Source organism: Pelophylax lessonae (genome assembly GCF_965119305.1).
Source record: "Pelophylax lessonae genome assembly, chromosome: 5".
NCBI classification, from domain to species: Eukaryota; Metazoa; Chordata; class Amphibia; order Anura; family Ranidae; genus Pelophylax; species Pelophylax lessonae.
Window position 1 is genome coordinate 252155658 of NC_138772.1, and position 20232 is coordinate 252175889.

General features: G+C 45.6%; 1 protein-coding gene across 3 annotated transcripts in view; it reads right to left on the reverse strand.

The window, feature by feature from the left end:
- MARCHF6 (membrane associated ring-CH-type finger 6) overlaps positions 1 to 20232 on the reverse strand; it is a 1229180-nt gene that overhangs the window by 317848 nt on the left and 891100 nt on the right. For all 3 annotated transcript variants that reach the window (XM_082259541.1, XM_082259540.1, XM_082259539.1), the window contains one exon: positions 14362 to 14563. In XM_082259541.1, coding sequence (XP_082115667.1) covers positions 14362 to 14563 — 202 coding nt within the window. The remainder of the gene's footprint in view (positions 1 to 14361; positions 14564 to 20232) is intronic.

Below are 20232 nucleotides of genomic sequence, written 5' to 3' on the forward strand. Positions count from 1 at the left end.
AAAGTTGCTGTGGATATTTCACTCGGATATCTTTACATCTACTGAAAATATTGTTTTGGACTTTATGCACCTTTACTTCTGTTCTTTATTTCACCTTCACCTGAGTGTGATTTAGTTATTCACATTGGTGGAATATTAACTGTATTTTGCCTTTGATGCTTATCAGTTCACTAGTTCACCATATATGTAATAGTTTTGTGATTGTTTATTTTCAAATTGTTGCATTGGTTCACTTCAACCTGATTGTTTGACACCTATAAGTTTAGCGCACATGCTTTTTTATATAAATACCCTGATTGCCCCTACCCTCACCTCCACGTACCAAGCAATTATGGAGGGAGGCTCCTACCTGCCTACTGGCCTGCAGGCCCATATTAAACTCATCCCCAAGCCCAATAAAGACGCCACAGACCTGGGATCTTACCGGCCCAAATCTTTATTGAATCTAGACTCAAAAATCCTTTCCAAAATCATAGCCAACAGCATAGCTCGCTTAATGCCCTCTCTTCTTCACCCTTCCCAAGCAGGTTTTTCCCAAGGCCGCTCAGCCACTTCTAACATACGGAAAGTGCTTGCGGTTCTCGAACATGCAAAGACACACCCTGCAGCTGACATAGCTATTATTTCTCTAGACGCGGAAAAAGCTTTCGATAATGTTAGCTTCCAGTGGCTCCAAATGGTTCTTTCCGCCTTTGGATTCTCTGGTCCCTTCCTGCATCTGATTTCCGCAATGTACTCCTCCCCTAGTGTGCAAGTGATCACCTCCCGAAATGTCTCCGATAGCATTCCTCTTACAAAGGGTACCAGACAGGGCTGTCCATTGTCCCCTCTTCTTTTCAACTTGGCTCTGGAACCCCTTTCATGCTTTCTGCTCCATCACCCTTCCTTTCACGGAGTACAAATAGGTCGCAAAGAGCTCCGAACGGGCCTCTTCGCTGATGACATTTTATTATTTACCTCTGACCCTACTGCTGATATGCCGTTTATTAAACATACATTTGACACCTTTCGTAATTGCTCGGGCTTACGCATTAATTATGCAAAAAGTGAAATCCTCCCTCTCTACCACCCTAGAAACCCTCCGTGGACCGCCTCCGCACTCTTCTCCATCGCCCCCTCTTTTATCACCTACCTGGGCATAAAAATTGGGAAATCCCCTTCCTCCCTTTACCAACTAAACTTCCCGCCAGTATTTGCCAAAATTAAACGACAACTTGAAAACTGGACCAGCCTCCCCTTGTCACTTTTGGGTAGATGTCATCTCTACAAAATGGTAGCCTTTCCTAAACTGTTATACCCCCTCCAGACGATCCCATTATTACTGCAACACGCAGACATTACCTCCTTATATAAATAGCTCTCATTATTCCTATGGAAAAAGAAAAGACCTCGCATCTCCCTTGCTAAATTATTCTTGTCAAAACGCGAGGGCGGGGCCAATCTCCCAAATATCCATCTATACAACCTCTCTAGCCTTCTCAGAGTGAGCATGGACTGGCTGAAGGGCTCCTCTAAATACTGCAATTTTGTCTTGGAATCACAAATGGTTGACCCGTGTGGACTCCCAGCGCTCCTCCACTGCAAATTGTCCTCTCTTCCCTCCCACCTTAAGCAAAATATCCTATTGCGGGGCACGTTAATAACCTGGAGGGAAATACATAAAAAACTTGGCTTATCCCCTCTAATTTCCTCCAGATTACCTAATGCGGGACATCCAGTCTTTACACCTTCCGGTAGCGAGGCGGTCTTCTCCACATGGGCCAACCAAGGTCTTAGTTGATTCTGTCAATTATTTGACCCCATAACAGGTTCCCCCCTATCTTTTACCACGCTCAAGTCCCGCTACGAGCTACCAACTTCCCATTTCTTACTGGTACACCAGGCATCCGCCTTCTTGCAATCAATAGTCAAATCAAAACCAGAGAGGATCCGTACCTCCATCATAGACCGTCTTGTGGAGCTTAAGGACCTTAAAATTGCCCATATTTACAAACCTCTCCAACTTCAGCTTGGCAACCCCAGATCCAAGACTGTTAAATCCTCGTGGGATAAGGACCTTTCATTCGAGGGATCAAAGCCATACATCTTGCAGGGCTTTAGAACTATTTGCACTTATACTACTAATGAATTCTGGAGGGAGCAGCAACTTATGATAATCCACAGAGCTTATTCTCATTTTTCTACAATTGCATCTGCCACCCCCCTCCGCTGTTGCCCCTGGTGCCATTTGCATAGACCTACTCTCTTCCACAGACTCTGGTCCTGTCCCTTGATCGTGCACTTTTGGACTTCAGTGGCACACTTCATCTCTGGAATAATTGGTTATTTACCTCCCATGGACCACTTCTCCTTCTTATTTGGTCTGATAGATGACTCAACAGTTTCTTCCGCTCAACGACTTCTCAAGCCCCATGTATTACTTGTTTAACGCCATAAGGCTTGGTTATCCACATGTCTGATGACTGCCAGGAGGGCCATCCTACGATCCTGGATACAATCAACCCCACCAACCCTTAAAGGTGTTGAATCGGAATTAGAAGCTCTTTTCAAGCGGGAAACTTTGGATGTGTCTGTATTTAACGCTTCCCCCCATCGATTTCATGCCAAATGGGACCTTTACAGTAGAACCTGTGCTTCCCGGGGGATGCCTCTGAATCCTCCTACATTACTACGTACACATCCAAGCAGGAACCCCCCGAACACATCCGCATTTGTGGACTGATACCCTGCTTATCCATACTGATACATCTTGGACGCCTCGATGACCATTAGAAATATCCTATTGCTTTATTGATCTATTCAATATGCTTTTTATTTGATACTCTGGCTCTTCCTCTCTTTATCTCCCCACTATGCCTATCTATGCCATTGACCCTCCTAGATAGGAGGGGGGTCAATGGCACTCATGCTATGATTAACCACTTTCCCCTGTGACGCTGGTCCCCTTTACTCCCTCTCTCTTTCCCTTTTATATCTTTCCTCAGTTTTACCCTCCTCCCACACCCCTTCCCATCCTCCCCCTCCCTTGCCTTTCCCCCCCTTTCTTTTCAATTTCCATAATATCCCCTACCTTCCTTTACCATCTCCCTAGTTTTCTAGGACTTAACCCCTACCGCTTTTGTTGTTATTTCTATGCTAATCTACAGTTATCACATGTTTCCGACGGACCTGTTGGGTCCTACACTTGCTTCCTTTCTTTGTTACAGTTGTTTTGTTTTCATGTTCTCCTGTGATTATTGTACACATTGAAAACCCAATAAAATATTATATATAAAAAAAATGTATTTCCCTTTGGAATGCACTGGCCAATCCCTTTGTTAAGTATGTTTTCCTCTGTGTTCTTTGTTCCCAGGGTTCTATCCCATTTGATATTTTCTAGCAGAGAGCGCAGTTTTGGGAAATTGGCTCTTTTAAAATTCAGTGTCCTTATATTACCCTTGTGTTTCCTAATACTGTAATTAATACTGAAACTTATTGACCTATGGTCACTGTTTCCTAAGTTGCCCCGTATTTATATATCCGTGAGCAGGTCTGTATTGTTGGTAATCAGTAGGTCAAGTACCGCATTGTTTCATTGTTCATCTGACCCATGAAATTGCCCTGCGAAACATTTAGGAACTGCCAAGCCTTGGCTGAATGCGCGGTTCCTTCTGCCCAGTCTATATCTGGATAATTAAAGTCCCCCATTATAATGACATTTCCTATCCTTGCTGCCAATTCTGTAAAAAGGAGGTCCGTCTCCCCCTCCTCCCTCTGGTTGGGGGGCCAATAGCATACACCCAATATTTCCTTCCCTATAGTTCTTTCCCTTTTAAGTTCTACCCATAGGGATTCTGCCTCGCCCATAGCTCCATTATTAATATCATCCCTCATATTTGCCTGTACACTGTTCTTAATATACAGACATACCCCTCCCCCTTTTTTTAACTTCTCTATCCCTGTGATAAAGGGAATACCCCTGAATGGTCGCCATCCAATCATGAGAGCTGTCGAACCAAGTCTCTGTTATCCCCACAAAATCGAAGTCCTCCTCATACATCAGCAGCTCCAGCTCTCCCATCTTGTTGGCCAGGCTTCTGGCATTGGTATACAAACCTCGTAATTTAACCGGTTGCATACTATATCCTCGTTTGATGTTGTTTTTAGGCTGCTCTTGTTATTTTTCCCCATACTCACCTTGGATTTAGGTACTCTAAACACCCTACCACTAATGTCCCCATTTGTGCCCTCTGAATCTTGCTCCCCGCTGGCTAATTCTACATCTGTACCCTCCCCCCATCACCTAGTATAAAATCCCCTCTAACTTTTTGGCCATTCTCTCACCCAGTACAGTTGCACCCTCCCCATTTAGGTGCAATCCGTCCCTACCAAAGAGCCGGTGGCCGACTGAGAAGTTGGCCCAGTTCTTCAGGAACCCGAAACCCTCCTTACTACACCAGCTCCTCAGTCACTTGTTAACTTTCTTCATCTCCCGCTGCCTCTCTGATGTGGCTCGAGGTACAGGTAGTATTTCTGAAAATACTACCTTGGAGGTCCTACTCCTCAACTTAGCTCCTAAGTCCCTGAAATCGTCTAGGACTTTCCATCTTCCTCAGCCTATGTCATTGGTACCCACGTGTACCATGACAGCTGGGTCATCCCCAGCCCCACTCAGTAATCTGTCCACCCAATCCGTGATGTGCCGAACCCGAGCGCCCGGTAAATAACAGACTGTTCGGCGCCCACGGTCTTTGTGACAGATTGCACTGTCTGTCCTTCTAATGATTGAGTCCCCTACCACCAGCACCTGTCTTTCCTTTCCCTTTCTCCCGGCCTCACTGGAGGAGTTCTTACCCTGGCAGCTAGGGGTGTCGCTCTGCTCCAGCAATGCTTGTCCCTGACTGGTTTCCCCAGCATCACGCAACGGGGCGTATTTATTGGGGTGCTCCAGCCCAGGACCGGCCTCCTTGCCTTTTTCCCTTCTACCCCTCCTAACCGTCACCCATTTACTCTGCTCTGATGCCTGCACCTCCGTTTCTCTGCCCTTCTCTGTGCAGGCCTGCACCTGTAGGGTACGATCCCAGCTCTCCTTCGGTATGGAGAGTCTTCTTAGTGTTGCCAGCTGCTTCCCTAGATTCAAGACCTGAGCTTCCAGGGAAGCAACGTGCTTACATTTTGTGCATTTGTATTCGCCCTCGATCGCATGATCGAGGAACGTATACATACCACAAGATATACACTGAATCGCATCTTCACACCTGCCGGGCATTGTACCTACTAATCTAATCTAATGGGGATTCAGTAATTTAAGTCTGTCCTGTGTGGCTGTTTCCTAGCTTCCTAGCTCTACTTTCTAACCCTCTGGTACTCCACTACACTCGCTGACACTCAGGTACTCACAGATACTCCCAGACACTCACAGGTACTCCCAGACAATCAGGTACTCACAGGTACTCCCAGACACTCAGGTACTGACAGACTCTCACAGGTAGATTTTTCTCTCATGCTTAAGGGATTCACCCTTAGCTTCACTATATCATATCTTCTATTTCTCATTTCTTTAATTCTTTTTTAACCATCTTTTACTTTTTAATATTATCTTTGGATGGGTTGTTGGGGGCATCAATGATCCCTCCTGGAAATTTGTAGATTCTTTTCCCCATAGTCCTCACATACATACCAGACGTGCAGAAGTACTGCTCCCTCAGGTAGACTTTTCCGGCAGCCCCTTCATCCCATATTATGCATGGCAACAGACTGAATTGATATGCAAGTTACATTTGTGTTTGATACGGTTCATGTATGTGCCATTTATTTGGACACGACTGTAAATTAACATATATTCTTTATAGATGCATGGACTGCACCTGCTCCCGAGGAAGTGATTTTTCACGAAACGCGTAGAACACATTAGGATGCAGCCTTTTTAGGTTTTATTGCATGTTTGGATATTGCTTATATATTTATTTACATCAATCATTAACATGCATTATTACTACTTGTACCTACCATTTCACACTGTTCTTTAATGCTTTATGGCTCAACTGTATCTTCTGGGCATATGGATGAATTTTATTAGTTACGTATATAATATTATTGATGAATTGCATCTGCTATCATTTGTTGCAATTACTACTCAATAAAATACTGTTTTTTTTATTTATACTTTTTTGCATACTTTTGTATGTATAGACATACAATGTTTATATGCGGTATATTTTGACGGGTCACACACCTCATACAAAGTCCCAAACCTTCCTTTTTGTTCTTCAAATATAGGGATGGAGGCACATTAGCATTTGTGCTTCATATGAAGTCCTAAACTCCCATTTGTATGTATAAAAAAACATTTCCACTACATTTGTGAAGAAGGCTTCAAGAAAGTCAAGCAAGCACCAGGACCATCTCTCCTACAGTTGATTCAGCTGCAGGATCGGGGCACTACCAGTGCAGAGCTTACTCAGGGAAGGCAGCAGGCAGGTGTGATTGCATCTGCATGCACAGCGAGGCAAAAACTTTTGGAGGATGGCCTGATGTCACTTCTTTACTGAAAAAAAACATCAGGGACAGACTGATATTCTACAAGAGGTACAGGGGTTGGACTTCTGAGGACTGGGGCAAAGTCATTTTCTCTAATGAATCCCCTTTCTGATTGTTTGGGGTATCCAGAAATAAACATTGTCTGGAGAAAAAAAGGTGATTACTACCATCAGTCCTGTGTCATGCCAACAGTAAAGCATCCTGGGACCATTCATGTGTGGGGTTGCTTCTAAGTCAAGGGATTGGGGCTCACTCACTATTTTGCTTAGGAACACAGCCATGAATATAGAATGGTACAAAAAACTACTCCAAGAGCAACTTCTCCCAACCATCCAAGAACAGGTTGGTGACAAACAATGCCTTTTCCAGCATGATGGAGCACCTTGCCATAAGGCAAACGTGATAAGTGGCTTGGAGAACAAAAACATTGAAATTTTGGGTCCATGGCCAGAAAACTCCCTAGACCTTAATCCCATTGAGAACTTGTGGTCAAGCAGAAGGTGGGTAAACAAAAAACCCCTCACAAATTCTGACAAACTCCAACCATTGATTATGCAAGAATGGGCTGCCATTAGTCAGGATGTGGCCCAGAAGTTGATTGACAGCATTCCAGGGTGAATTGCAGAGATCTTAAAAAAGAAGGGGCAACACTGCAAATATTGACGCTTTTCATAAACTTGATGTAATTGTCAATAAAAGCCTTTGACACTCATGAAATGCTTGTAAATATACTTCAGTATACCATAGTAACAGCTGACAAAAAGATCTAAAAACACTGGAGCAGCAGACTTTGTGAAAATTAATATTTGTGTCATTCTCAAAACTTTTGGCCATGGCTGTATATCCATTTGTAAACAAACCCAACCCTTGTATTAAGATCTAGGCACCCCGAACAGAGCACATTTTATAGTGTGATTTCGGGACAGAGGTAATGTTAGCCATGTTGGGCTTTAACCACCTCCAGACCAGCCACTGAAGTAAAACAGCCCTTAGTGGGAGTGGTTATTCTAAAAAGATGTTGTATCGATTTACCATGCCCACGACGACTAGCTAACCGAAACATGGTTTAGTGACTGGGGAGTATAAGGGAATACGGGAAACTCCAACTGAGTAATACGACTGGCTGTGACACTTTCACAGCCCGCACTGCCTTTGGTCACCACTAGAGGGAGACTCCACTCCAATCCAGCTGGCTGACCACACACAGGCAGATACAAATCTTACAAACAATCTGGTGCACTCTAAGGGTTGGGAGCAGTCTAGCAATTATCACACACTACTAGGATTCCTCCAGCTATTCTACAAGCTAGAACCCCGGTGTTAATCACTCTTCCCACTGTCCACACACCACAAACGATAGCCTGCCACCACCCAACAGTTTGTCCGCAGACTGGTCTGCTGGGCCACCACACACACACAGATCTCTGTCTGGTTTACAATCTGCATGCAATCTGCCAACACGCAGTGCAATTGCATACAGATTGGCATGTAGCTTAGACCAAGCAATTAGGCACTAAAATGCAACAATCTCTTCAGAGATATGAGTCCTAGCTTAGTACACAGAAGTCACTTATTAATTTTACAATTTAATATCCCTAAAGTGGGCAGTGCATAAGAAATATATACAAAGCAAAAGGAGTTACAAAAAATACACAAAAAGATAAAAAAAGACACAATTGGCAATTTGCTATGAAAATAAAAAGGAATAAAAACAGAAATAAACTTTACAGAAGCTTATCCCTTGGTAGAAGCATACCGGAAACCGCGTGGGGACTCCCCAGTTTAGAACTGGCTTCATGGAAGAACCATGTCCATATCTTAGGTTCCCCAATTTATTGGAATATGAATGTGGGCTGGACTTTAGCCCTTGGCCAATCAACCCCAGGGGGTTGTCTCTGTCCCAGCCCACAGGAGGTTTCGTGTTCTGAACTGACCAGAGTCGAATTGACCCAGAACGGCGCAGACCGATGAGTCAGGGATAGGAATTCTGACACCAGCGCATATAACGGTTTTGTGCGTTTCTCTAGGATTCTACACACGCTACAGACACAGATTTACACGTACAGTACATGTAGCCCAACACGTGAACCAAAAGAAATAAACTATTTTCATCTATCTGCCACTAATATTTCACCTATTATGAGAGATAAAATACATTCCTTTGATCTGATGATACCAATCAAAGCTTGCAGACTGTTTGGAGCCTATCATCGCCCCCTGCGGATCCTCGTAGCCAAGATGACTAGCAGTTTTCTTTGAGGCTTTAGGAAGGTGACAATTTTTTGTTTACTTGCATGGGAGAGTTTAATTGGCATCTAGGTGTCGCCTCTATCCTAGAGAATGGCCCTGTCCTTTTCAAGTGCTAATAAAAGGACATATGTGTATGACTGAGTACTGAATACTATATCCTAATTTACCCAAAATGACACTACATCTACAATTATACTATTTCTACAGATCACTTCATATCTCGCTAAGGCAAAGCTACCCTACTCTTACATTTATGTTAAAGATGTTTCAAAACATTCTAATATTTACAATCAAGAGTGGTGCTATGCACCCTGTGAGTACTGTCATGGTTTTATATTTGAAAGCCATCTCTTTCCTTTTACAACAGAAGGGGAGGATGGGAGGATCAACAGCCTTATGAAAGAAGACAGGCTGAAGCAAAAGGGACAGCTTGCAAATCAAGGTAAAAGGTTTAAAGTGTCACAGATCACCAATGTTGTGGGGTTGTTTCTTTGAACGGGGGAACAAAACACCAGTCTATAAAGTTTTTGTTTTTTGCACTGGGGTGTATACTCGGGTTACAAGGGTGCTTTTACATTTTTTTAATAAATAAATGTTTGATTATTTTTGTTTTATCAATTTTGTAACACTTTTTATATTTAACTTTATTGCGCTTACAAGGGGCCTAAAAAGAAGGCGACGGTACTCTGTAGATAACTTCTATTTATAATGGAAGAGTTGCACTTGGGTTCCGTGGGTGACTTTTAAGGCTCGGGTCACACTATTGCGATGCGGGAAGGCTGCGAATTCGCAGCCTTTTCCCGCATCGCACACGCACCCCCGGCAGTTCACACTGCCATATGCGATACGCTGGGGGTGTCAATGTAATCTTAACGACACCCCCAGTTTGATCGCATATCGCAGTGCGATCGTGCAGTTCGCACAGGATGGGATCGCACAAGTGTGAACCGCTGTGCGATCCGATCCTGATGCGGCTGCAAAAATGCCTCCTGTGCGTGTTTGCACCGGGTGCGATGCGAATTTAGCCATACAAACTGTATGGCTAAACTCGCACCGCACAGCTGATCGCATGTAATGTCGGAGCAGTGCGCTCCGACATTACATGCGAACCCGGCACTCGCATGAGTGTGAACCGGGTCTCAAGGCTAAGCATTCCTTAATCACTTCATTATCAGCATGTTTCCTAATTTCCAAAAATGCATGACAAAAAAAAACAGAATTTTTGTCTTACTGTAAAATCGTTTCTCTCTGAAGTTCATTGATGGACACAGATCCAATCTTCTTTGACCCTTGGGTTATGCTGTTCTCCTTAGGAGTGGGACATTAGGTGGAAAAGAATTGACTACGCCTATAGGGCAGTCCCGGGGTGTATACTCCCACTTCCTGCTATAGGACTTTAGTTTTGTAACAAGCAGTGTCAGAAGAATACATAACTAAACTCAACAGAGGGGTGGGTGCTGTGTCAGTCAATGAACATTAGAGAAAAGGATATTACGTTAAGACAAAATTCCAGGTTTTCTCTTTTGTTCATTGACGGACACAGCTCCTTATCTTCTTTTACCCTTGGGACGTCACAAAGCAGTGTCAACATGAGTGGTGGGAAAACACAGCAATAAACATGTTTCCAAAAAAAGCTAAACGTAACCAACCAGGTAAACCAGGAACAATTGGAGCTCAGCTACCAGGAAAAAATACACTCTCAAGAGGCAGGAGCCTCTGCAACAGCAGCCTGCAAAACTTTGTGGCCGAACACAGCATCCGCAGATGCTAGTACATCCACCCTGTAAAACTTTGAAAATGTGTACACAAATGACCAGGTGGCCACCTTGCGAACCTGGACCACTGATGCCTGATGACGGAAAGGCCCAGGAGGCACTAAGTGCCCTTGTAGAATGCGCCTTAACAGGGAAAGGAGGAACCTGACGGTTGATAGAATAGGCCTGTGCCATCGTCTGCCTGATCCACCTGGAAATGGTCGCAGCAGATGCAGCCTGCCCCTTACAAGAACAATCCGTAAGGACAAGCAAGAAATCCGGTTTGCAATTCGACTCAGTCCCCGCCAAGTACACCCTGATGGCCCGAACCACATCCAGGGAATGCAAGGCAATATGTTTTGGATGTTTCGGCTTACGAAATAATGAAGGCAATACAATGTCTTTGTTAAAGTGGAACTCGAGAAGACCTTAGGAACGAACGACTGACAGGGATGTAGTACCACTTTGTCCCTGTGAATCACCAGGTAAGGTGACCGACAGGACAGCGCAGCCAGCTCTGAGAACCTGTGTGCAGAATAGCTACCAAGAAAGCCACCTTCTGTGAGTAAGCAGAGGAAGTTCACAAATGTTTTCAAAGGGCAGTTTTTGAAGAACCGACAGCACCAGATTAAGATCCCACGGAGGCACTAGGGATCTTACCGGAGGAACCAGATGGTGAACCCCCAGCACGAAGGTGTGAACCAAAGAATTTGTGGCCAACGGACGTAATAACGAAAAGGAACAGTGGAAATATCCCCAAGACTCACACTCCGCAATGAACGCCTTCTAAATGTGATGATGAATCTTCCTAGAAGCAGATTTCCTAGCATTTAGCAGAGTGGGAATTACAGAATCCGACAACGCTCTGTCCTTCAGTACCTGGCTTTCAATAGCCAAGCCGTTAAAGCCAGCGACTGTAAAGCAGGATGGAAGATTGGTCTTTGAAACAAAAGGTCTTCTGAAAGGAAGTCGCAAAGGAGCATCGGCTAACAAGTCTTACCAGGCCTGTGCACCACGACCATCAAGGCCAGTCTCGGGCCACCAGAATGACTGGAATCCCTTCTGCCTTGATTCTGCACAGGAAGTTTTGGCAGAAGCTGTAGCAGAGGAAAGGCATAAATTAGGTACTGACCCCAAGGGGCCACCAGAGAGTCTGCAGCGTCTGCCAGAGGATCCCAAGACCTTGCCACAAACCTCGGAACCTTACAGTGGAGGCATGAGGCTAACAGGACCACATCGGGGGGGGGTACCACACCCAAGACACAGTTGTTGAAACACTGAAAATACAAAGCAAAAGAAGGGCGCACCAGCCTAGCGCATTATCCTTAGCAAGTTTATTTGGATAAAATTGTTTAAAATCAAATACTCACAAACAAACATGAAGTTCAGGCACATCAATTCCATACACCTGCCTCCTACTAGAGGATCAACGTCTTTACTGTAAAGACGTTGATGCTCAACGCTGATGCTCAACATATATTGGGTTATATGTGGCGCAAGTTGGAAGGAAAGAACCTTGCCGGGGGCAAGGACCAAAACTCGATCTTGTAACTGGACTGGATAAACTTGTGGACCCATTTGTCTTGAATGAAGGAGGTCCACGGGTCTGGAAAAAAACAAAGATGTCCCCCCACCTCATGAACGGGTGAGGGCGCCCCTTCAGACAGAAGAGGACTTGTCTGCAGGGCCAGCGGAGCCTACTTCTGATTTATCAACCCCGGGACTCTTGGACCCTCCCGAGAATGTACAGGAGGATTTAGAACCCTTGTCCTGCGACCCCACGGGACAAAAAGGCTGCTTGTGGGCCAGGAAGACAGGACCATGTTTGCGACGAGGCTCTTCGATTCTGCCTTCCCATCTACAGGGTCTTTAAAAGACAGAGCATCCTCCACTGGTAGCAGTGTGGCTTTATTTAACCTGGAAACCTGAGAATACACCACCGGTGGAAATGGCAGTTTCTTTAGGAGGGACTCAAAAGAATACCTCCTAGCGAAACACTTAGGTATCCCAAACACGCATTTCAGTGAACCCAACTGACTAGCGACAATCTCATCGAAATAGGCAGGAAAGGGGAACACCTTAGTCACCTTGGATGGTCTAAGGGTACCAAATTTCTCCGGCGCAGCCGACCCAGCAGTAGCTGTGTTTTCCATTTTAAAATGTTCCCACCAGCACCTTTTCTTGCGCAGATGTTGTGGAAGAGGAATCATCCTCACTATCAGAGTACTCCAAGTGCGTGGACGCAGACCCCGTGGGGTGACTCGTGTCTGCGGCAGCCAAATAAGCCTCAGAATCTGAGGATGCAGCTGAAAGCAGGGGGCACTTTTTTTTAGGTCTTTTTTGAAGAGCCATATCCCCTTTGGTCACCACAGACTGCAGGACCGCCGTCATGGCTGCCAAGGCGGACTGAGACCCAGAGGGTCCTGCAGCCTCAGAGAGTGGGTCAGGTGGTGACATATGCTCCAGGGACTCCATAGTAACGTGGGGACCGCCAGCAATAGCTGTACAAAAAAAACTGTAAAAAACGCTGTAAAACCACCCACTGCTGCACAGATGGCACCACAGGTCCCAGCGCACCAAGCAGCGCTGCTATAGCAGAAGAGGGAGTATGCACAGCCCCAGGGACTCACTACCGCTGACTTTGGGAGGACAGAGAGCACCAAGCTGCCAGCTGCACCATGATCAGAAAGGAGGAGGAAACGGAAGTGCCGCCACTAGAGGCCCAACGCCGATCACTGCTCCATTCGACTACAAGAAAATGGCCGCCACATTGACTTACATGGGAAACCACTAAAAAATGGCGCCGGACTACACAAACATGGCCACGAGCTCCCATGCATTCAGCCACGGGAAAATGGCGGACGTGCGACTCCTAGGACCCCATCAGGTACATCAGCCCAGCAAGGGGGACCCAACCAGGGTCCTCCCTAGGACATTTCCGCCCATAATAATAGCCACAGCTCACCCCACCCCCCGGTCAGCACAGCCACTCAGGAGGGGGGTGGTTGTCTGCGCAGGGGAACCCCGCTAGTGAGAAGGGGGCGCCATTAGGGTAGGAAAGATACATGGGGGGGGGCTGCATCCACCCTGGAAATTCCCAGAGGAGAGGGGGCACACTACTCAGTACACCTTGGGTTCAGCCGGCACCACTCCTGGCAGATCACCTGCCCATCTTGGAATGGGCGGTGCTGCGGCCAGAGGTACGCTGCGACTCAGGCCGCGACCATGTCGAGTGCGTCCTCACGAGGTATTTCACTCGCAGGCCAGCCCCTGTCCAGTGGGGCTATGTTGCGGCCAACCTAGCATGGAGCTGCGGTCTGCACACGATTGCTGGCCAGACTGGGGAGACCGTAAGGATCTACGATATCCAGTGTGTCACCCAGTCCGGCAGTTGATTGTAGTTCTCACGGGAACAAACTTGATTATAGGAAAAAAAACAAAAAGGAAAAAAGTTCCATTTAAAAAGGAAAAAAATGCTAGGACCAAAGATCCCAGCAGGGAGCCGGGTCCTTACTCCTGGCTAGGCAGAAAAAAACTGAAGTCCTATAGCAGGAAGTGGGAGTATACACCCTGGGACTGCCCTATAGGCGTAGTCAATTATTTTCCACCTAGTGTCCTATTCCTAAGGAGAGCAGCATAACCCAAAGTTCAAAGAAGATAAGGAGCTGTGTCCGTCAATGAACAAAAGAGAAAAACAATATATTAGGATGTTCAACAAAACAAAATTTGCTCATTCATTCTGGTTCATTCAGAAGTTACTACTGCTTTCTATTTTTTAAGTGTTAAGAAAAAAATGCAATAGCATTCTGTAGCCTTAAACTGCAAAATATAAAATTACCCTGAGAGGAAATCTAACAGGCCTGTGGTATGGCTGATACCCTACAGGACCTCCTTGTTGAAGAATGGCTTGATGGGCAGCATGCAGACCTTCCCCGACGATAGGCACAGCATTGTTCCGAGCATTGTGATTGTTTCCGGCATGTTGATTAACATTGTTCTCACTTTCATCTTGGTCTCCAAGCAGGTAGGAGTGTAGGTCACTATAGAATTAAAAAAACAAAGTATATATATTTTTTTTTGTCAAAAACATGTTAACATTGTTTATAAGGAAAATAAAAAACAAAAACTACAAAACAATTGGTTCATAAGGAAAATAAAAAACCAAAACCACAAAACAATTGGTTCAATCTGATATTATCACAAAACCAGTTTTGGTTAAAGCGGAAGTCCAGCCTAATACCCTAAATTCTCCCCTGCAATCAATAATATGAGCGGAGTTCAGCCTTATGTGTCAAAATGAAAAAATCCCAGTTTTTCTTCCTGCAGTTTTCAGTGCCGTCACATGACTTTACTTCCTCTTCCTGAGTCCAAGAGAAGCAAGTGGGTGTGGTTACAGAAAGCCAGTGACATCGCTTCCTGAGAGGGATACCCCGAGAATCTATGCGACTTTGAAAATCAACTACCTTGAAAAGGCACCTGCACTGCTTTGATGCAACTTTTGATGTGACTGATCCAGAGAGTGTAAAATTGGATCAAAGTTGCACCAAAGTCACACTCTAAATCGCAATAGTGGAAACGTAGACTAAAGCTCAGTTTCCACTAGTGCGACTTATCATGCGACTTTGGACACACAAAGTCACAGCCCATTCATTTTAATGGCAGCTGTTCCCATCTATGTGACTTAGAAAATCAGCGACCTTGAAAAGATACCTGCACTACTTTTGATGCAACTTGGATCCAGAGAGTGTAAAGTTGGATCAAAATTTCACTCCAAAGTCAGTGGCTAGGTTTCCACTAGTGCAACTCTTAGGTTGTGCGATTGCGAGTCCACCGTCAGCCCTGTCAGCAGCTCGGACAGCTCGGTTAAGAGCTCGGACAACGGCCTCGATTTTTGGCTAAATCCAGCCGCATGAGGCACCCACCAGTCAAATTGGTCAGGCACCTCATCTCGGTCAGCCACTCAGACAGCCGCGAGTAGGCCGCAAGTCACGGGCTCAATTTTCGGCCCGTTACGGCCGCATGAGGCATCCGCTGGTCAGCTTGGTCGGGTACCTCATCTCGGTCAGGCTCTCGGTCGGTTTGGTCAGGTACAGGACAGCCACGAGTAGGCCGCAAAACCGTGGACTAAATGTTCGGCCTGACCCAGACATGGGAGGTGCAGACCTGTGGATGAACAAACATCCGCTCCCCCCAAGCCTATAACCACCGCAGGGAGCCCAAAGGACATCCCTGCCCCAGTCACTAACCCCCAGGGGGATGGGAACTTGCTCAAAGACCCCTGTGTGCGATCCAGACAGCCCGGTCAGCAGCAACCACATCCACCCCCCCCCATTACTGGAGCAAGTGGCAAAGCCAGCTGTTACCTAACCCAGGGAGGAGGGGACATGCGGGTAGGTTGGGGCCAAAAGACCACCCTGACTGTTAGAGGGGCTGGGGGAAATGGAAGCGAACCCGGGGGTCCGACCATCCCAAGGAGGGGCCCACGTCCACCCCGAGGCAAGAGCTATGGGGGGATACTACTCACCATACCAACGACAATCGGGTGGGCGCCACTCCAGACAGACTACTTCTCCACTCGGGGTGGGGGTGCTGACGGCCAAGGGGCACGCTGTGACTCAGGCCGAACCAGGTTGTGTTCATCCTGGCGAGGTGTTTCACTCGTGGGCCAGCCCCCGTCGATTGGGGCTGTCATGGCGAGGCCTAACGCGGGGCTATAACCTGCACACTCACGCTAGCTGGACTGGGAGACTTTAAGGATCTAGGATATCCAGTCCGAAACCCAGTCCAGCTGTTAATTGCAGTTCTCTCAGGAACATAACTAGCTAAAAAATTTAAATTTTAACAAAGGTTCCCTTTAAATTAAAAAAAAAAACAAGCTAAAACCGAAGTCCCAGTCGGGAATTAGGTCCTACTCCGAACTAGGCAGAAACAAACTGAATCCTATAGCAGAGTGAGTAGGTGTATGCCTTCAGGGACTGCCCCATAGGCGTGGCAACGTTTTTTCCTGCCTAGTGTCCTACTCCTGTAGGGGGCAGCATAACCCAATGGTTAAGAAGAATATGGAGGTGCGCCTGTCAATAAACAATAGAGAAACACTATTTTTTACTTTCGGCTATAAAACACATCCAATAAAAAAAATTAAAAAAATCAAATTCTTTCATCAATTTAGGCCAATATGTATTCTGCAACATATTTTTGGTAAAAAAAAATCCTTTTGAGGGTATATTGATTGGTTTGTGCAAAAGCTATAGCATCTAAAAACTATGGGATACATTTACAGACTTTTTATTCATTTTGCTTTTTCCCAGTAATGGCGCCGATCAGCAATTTTTAGAGGGACTGCGACATTGCGGCAGACCAATCTGACACAGTGACCAGTGACACTAATACAGTGATCAGTGCTAAAAATATGCACTGTTCCTGTATTAGTTACACTGGCAGGGAAGGAGTTAACAGTAGGGGTGATCAAGGGGATAAGGTTGCTCCAAGGGAGTGTTTTCTAAATGTAGGGGGACTGGATTTACTAGAGGAAAAGAGAGATCGTGTTTCAGCTTAGATAAAACACAAGATCTCTCTCTTCCTCCGTGACAGAACAGCGGTCTGCCTTGTTTACATAAATCATTCCGCCAAACGATCAGCAGGTCCCGTCGCAATCGCAGCAGCTAGACCCGCTAATTGGACTCCGCTGTGTGCAATCACAACGGGAGAGCCGCGCACGCTCCCGAAAACCCCTGCACAAAATCATGTACATGTACGTGATTTTGCACAGCTGGGCCGCCCTGCCGCAGTATATATGCGATGGGTGTTCTGGAAGTGGTTAAATGTTGCAGTTTGCATTTGACTTCTATAAACTTTGCCCTCTTTTTCTGAAGGTTTGGAGAAAAATCTGGCAACCTGGGTAATTTTTGAGTATGGTAGCCTTGTAGCATTTTTATAAGAAGGGAAGTGGAGTGACCCCCTGACGGTAAGTGTCTAGAGGGTACTATACGTGCTCTCTCAATTGCAAAAAATTTTGAAAAAGAGTCCTTTCCAAAAATCTCTTTAAGATAGTTCTCTAAGAATTCTATAGGACTAGAACCCTCACATCGCTCAGGGAGACCTACCATCCTCACATTGTTCCTGCGCAATCTATTTTCCAAGCCCTCCATCCTAAACACATGTATTACATTTTTCTTCACTTGTATTATCTTTATCTCGTGTTTTATTAGGTTCAGATCATCCTCCACTGCACTGATCCTCCCCTCCAGGACTGTTGCTGGTTCTTGAACTTTTTGTAAATCATGTCTCAAAAAAGATAATTCTTCTATAATGCCCTTTAGCTGGTCAGACATTTCAAATAAAGAGGACTACATGTGTTGATTGCTTGCAGGACTTCTTTCAGGGATGGTTCTATTTCGGTCTGTGTACTTTTGTGTTAAAGCACCAACTTCAGCTTGATCCATCCCTGGTGCTGCCATACCTTGGGCTTCATTGTCCCTCAGTACCACTGTAGCACCCCAATGCTTAGAGGCCTCTCACAGACCTCCAGGACCACCACTGTAGCTTCTTAATGCTCTAAGGGTGCTCACCAGCCCTCCTCCAGGCCACAGCCGCGGGTCCCTGGTGCTCCAAGGGATCCCACCAAATCTCCCCAAGGTCACTCCTCTGATCCTCCTCACCCCCCCATAGTTCCATCTTTAGTACAACTTGATCAGATGGGGTTCGTCAGGGCCAGGCAAGTGTCAGACGCCACTAGACATATAATAAACATTATACACCACGCTTAACAGTCTTGCACATGCCTTCTCTGCTACTATCTACTATTGGGGTACATGACTCATGTTACATAGTTAGTGAGGTTGAAAAAAGACATCAGTCCATCCAGTTCAACCTATGATTTGTGTGTGTGTCTACTGTTAACCACACATTGTATAACCCTGTATGTTGTGGTCTTTAAGGTGCCCATCTAATAGTTTTTTGAAACTATCAATGCTCCCTGCTGATACGACTGTTTGCGGAATAGAATTCCACATCCTTACTGCTCTTACAGTGAAGAACCCCCTGCGTATTTTAAGGTTAAACCACCTTTCCTCTACTTTTAGTGAGTGGCCACGCGTCTTATTGTATTTCCTTTCTCTGAATAAGTTTTTCCATATGCTAGGATTTCCAGTACAATATTTGTACATTGATATCATATCCCCCCTCAATCGTCGTGTCTTCTCCAGAGAGAATAAGTTCAGTGCTTGTAGTCTTTCCTCATAGCTGATGTCCTCCATTCCCCTAATTTTGTTGCCCTTCTCTGGACTTTCTCCAGTTCCAGCACATCCTTCCTGAGGACCAGTGCCCAGAACTGGACAGCATACTCCAGATGTGGCCGGACCAGAGTCTTGTAGAGTGCAAGAATAATGTCTTTATTTCTGGAGTGAATCCCCTTTTTTATACATCCAAGTATTTTATTGGCTTTGCTTGCAGCGGCTTGGCATTGCATGCCACTGCCAAGCCTGTTGTCTACCAGTACCCCCAGGTCCTTTTCCATTCTAGACTCACCCAGAGGTTCCCCCCTCAGTGAGTAGCTTGCTTTCTGGTTTCTGGCACCCAGGTGCAATACTTTACATTTATCAACATTGAACCTCATCTGCCATGTAGTTGCCCACCCCATAATTTTGTTCAGGTCCGCTTGCAAGGTTTCCACATCCTGCACAGAAGATATTGGCATGCTTAGTTTAGTATCATCCACAAATACTGATATTTTACTCGATATCCCCTCCTCTAGATCATTTCTGAAAAAATTAAACAGGATTGGCCACAGGACAGAACCCTGGGGGACCCCGCTTTCCACACCCGCCCAATCTGAGTACTCCCCATTAATCACCACCCTTTGCAACCTCCCCTGGAGCCAGTTCTCTATCCAGGTACTCACCTTATGGTCCATACCTACCTTCCTTAGTTTGTACAGTAAGCGTTTGTGGGGAACGGTGTCAAAGTCCTTTGCGAAGTCCAGGTACACCACACATCCACAGGCTTACCTTTATCTAGGTGGCAGCTCACTTCATCATAGAAGGTTAATAGATTGGTTTGGCAAGAACGATTTTTCATGAATCCATGCTGATTACTACTAATAAATGGATTTTTGTAAAATCTTACCGTAAAATCCTTTTCTCTTAAGCTCATTGACAGACGTAGTCCTCGTTAATTCAACACACTCGGGTTATGCTGCCCTCTACAGGAGTAGGACTAGACAGGAAAGAAAACGTTCTGGCCACACCCTAGGGGCAGTCCCAGAGGGTATATCCTCTCACTTCCTGCTCTAGCAAATCAGTTACGTCACAAAGCAGTGTTTAGAGAATTTAACCCAACCCAACTCAAAAACAGAGGGGCGGATACTACGTCTGCCAATGAACTTAAGAGAAAAGGATTTTACGGTAAGATTTTACAAAAATAAATTTTTCTCTGTCGCTCATTGACAGACGTAGTCCTCGTTGATTCAACACACTCGGGACGTCCCAAAGCAGTACCACAAATGAGGGGTGGGAAAATGGAAAACAAATCCAATCTAGAAGGCCCAACCGGTGCCAACTAGAAGTTTTCAATGCTCATCAATTAAAGATGAGATTCAACAGAAAATTCCAACATAAAACAACCCTCGAGGTAGACCACCGGTCTCCTCAAATTGCGGCCTGCAAACCTTGCGGCCAAATGAGGCATCCACTGATGCCATCACATAAATCTT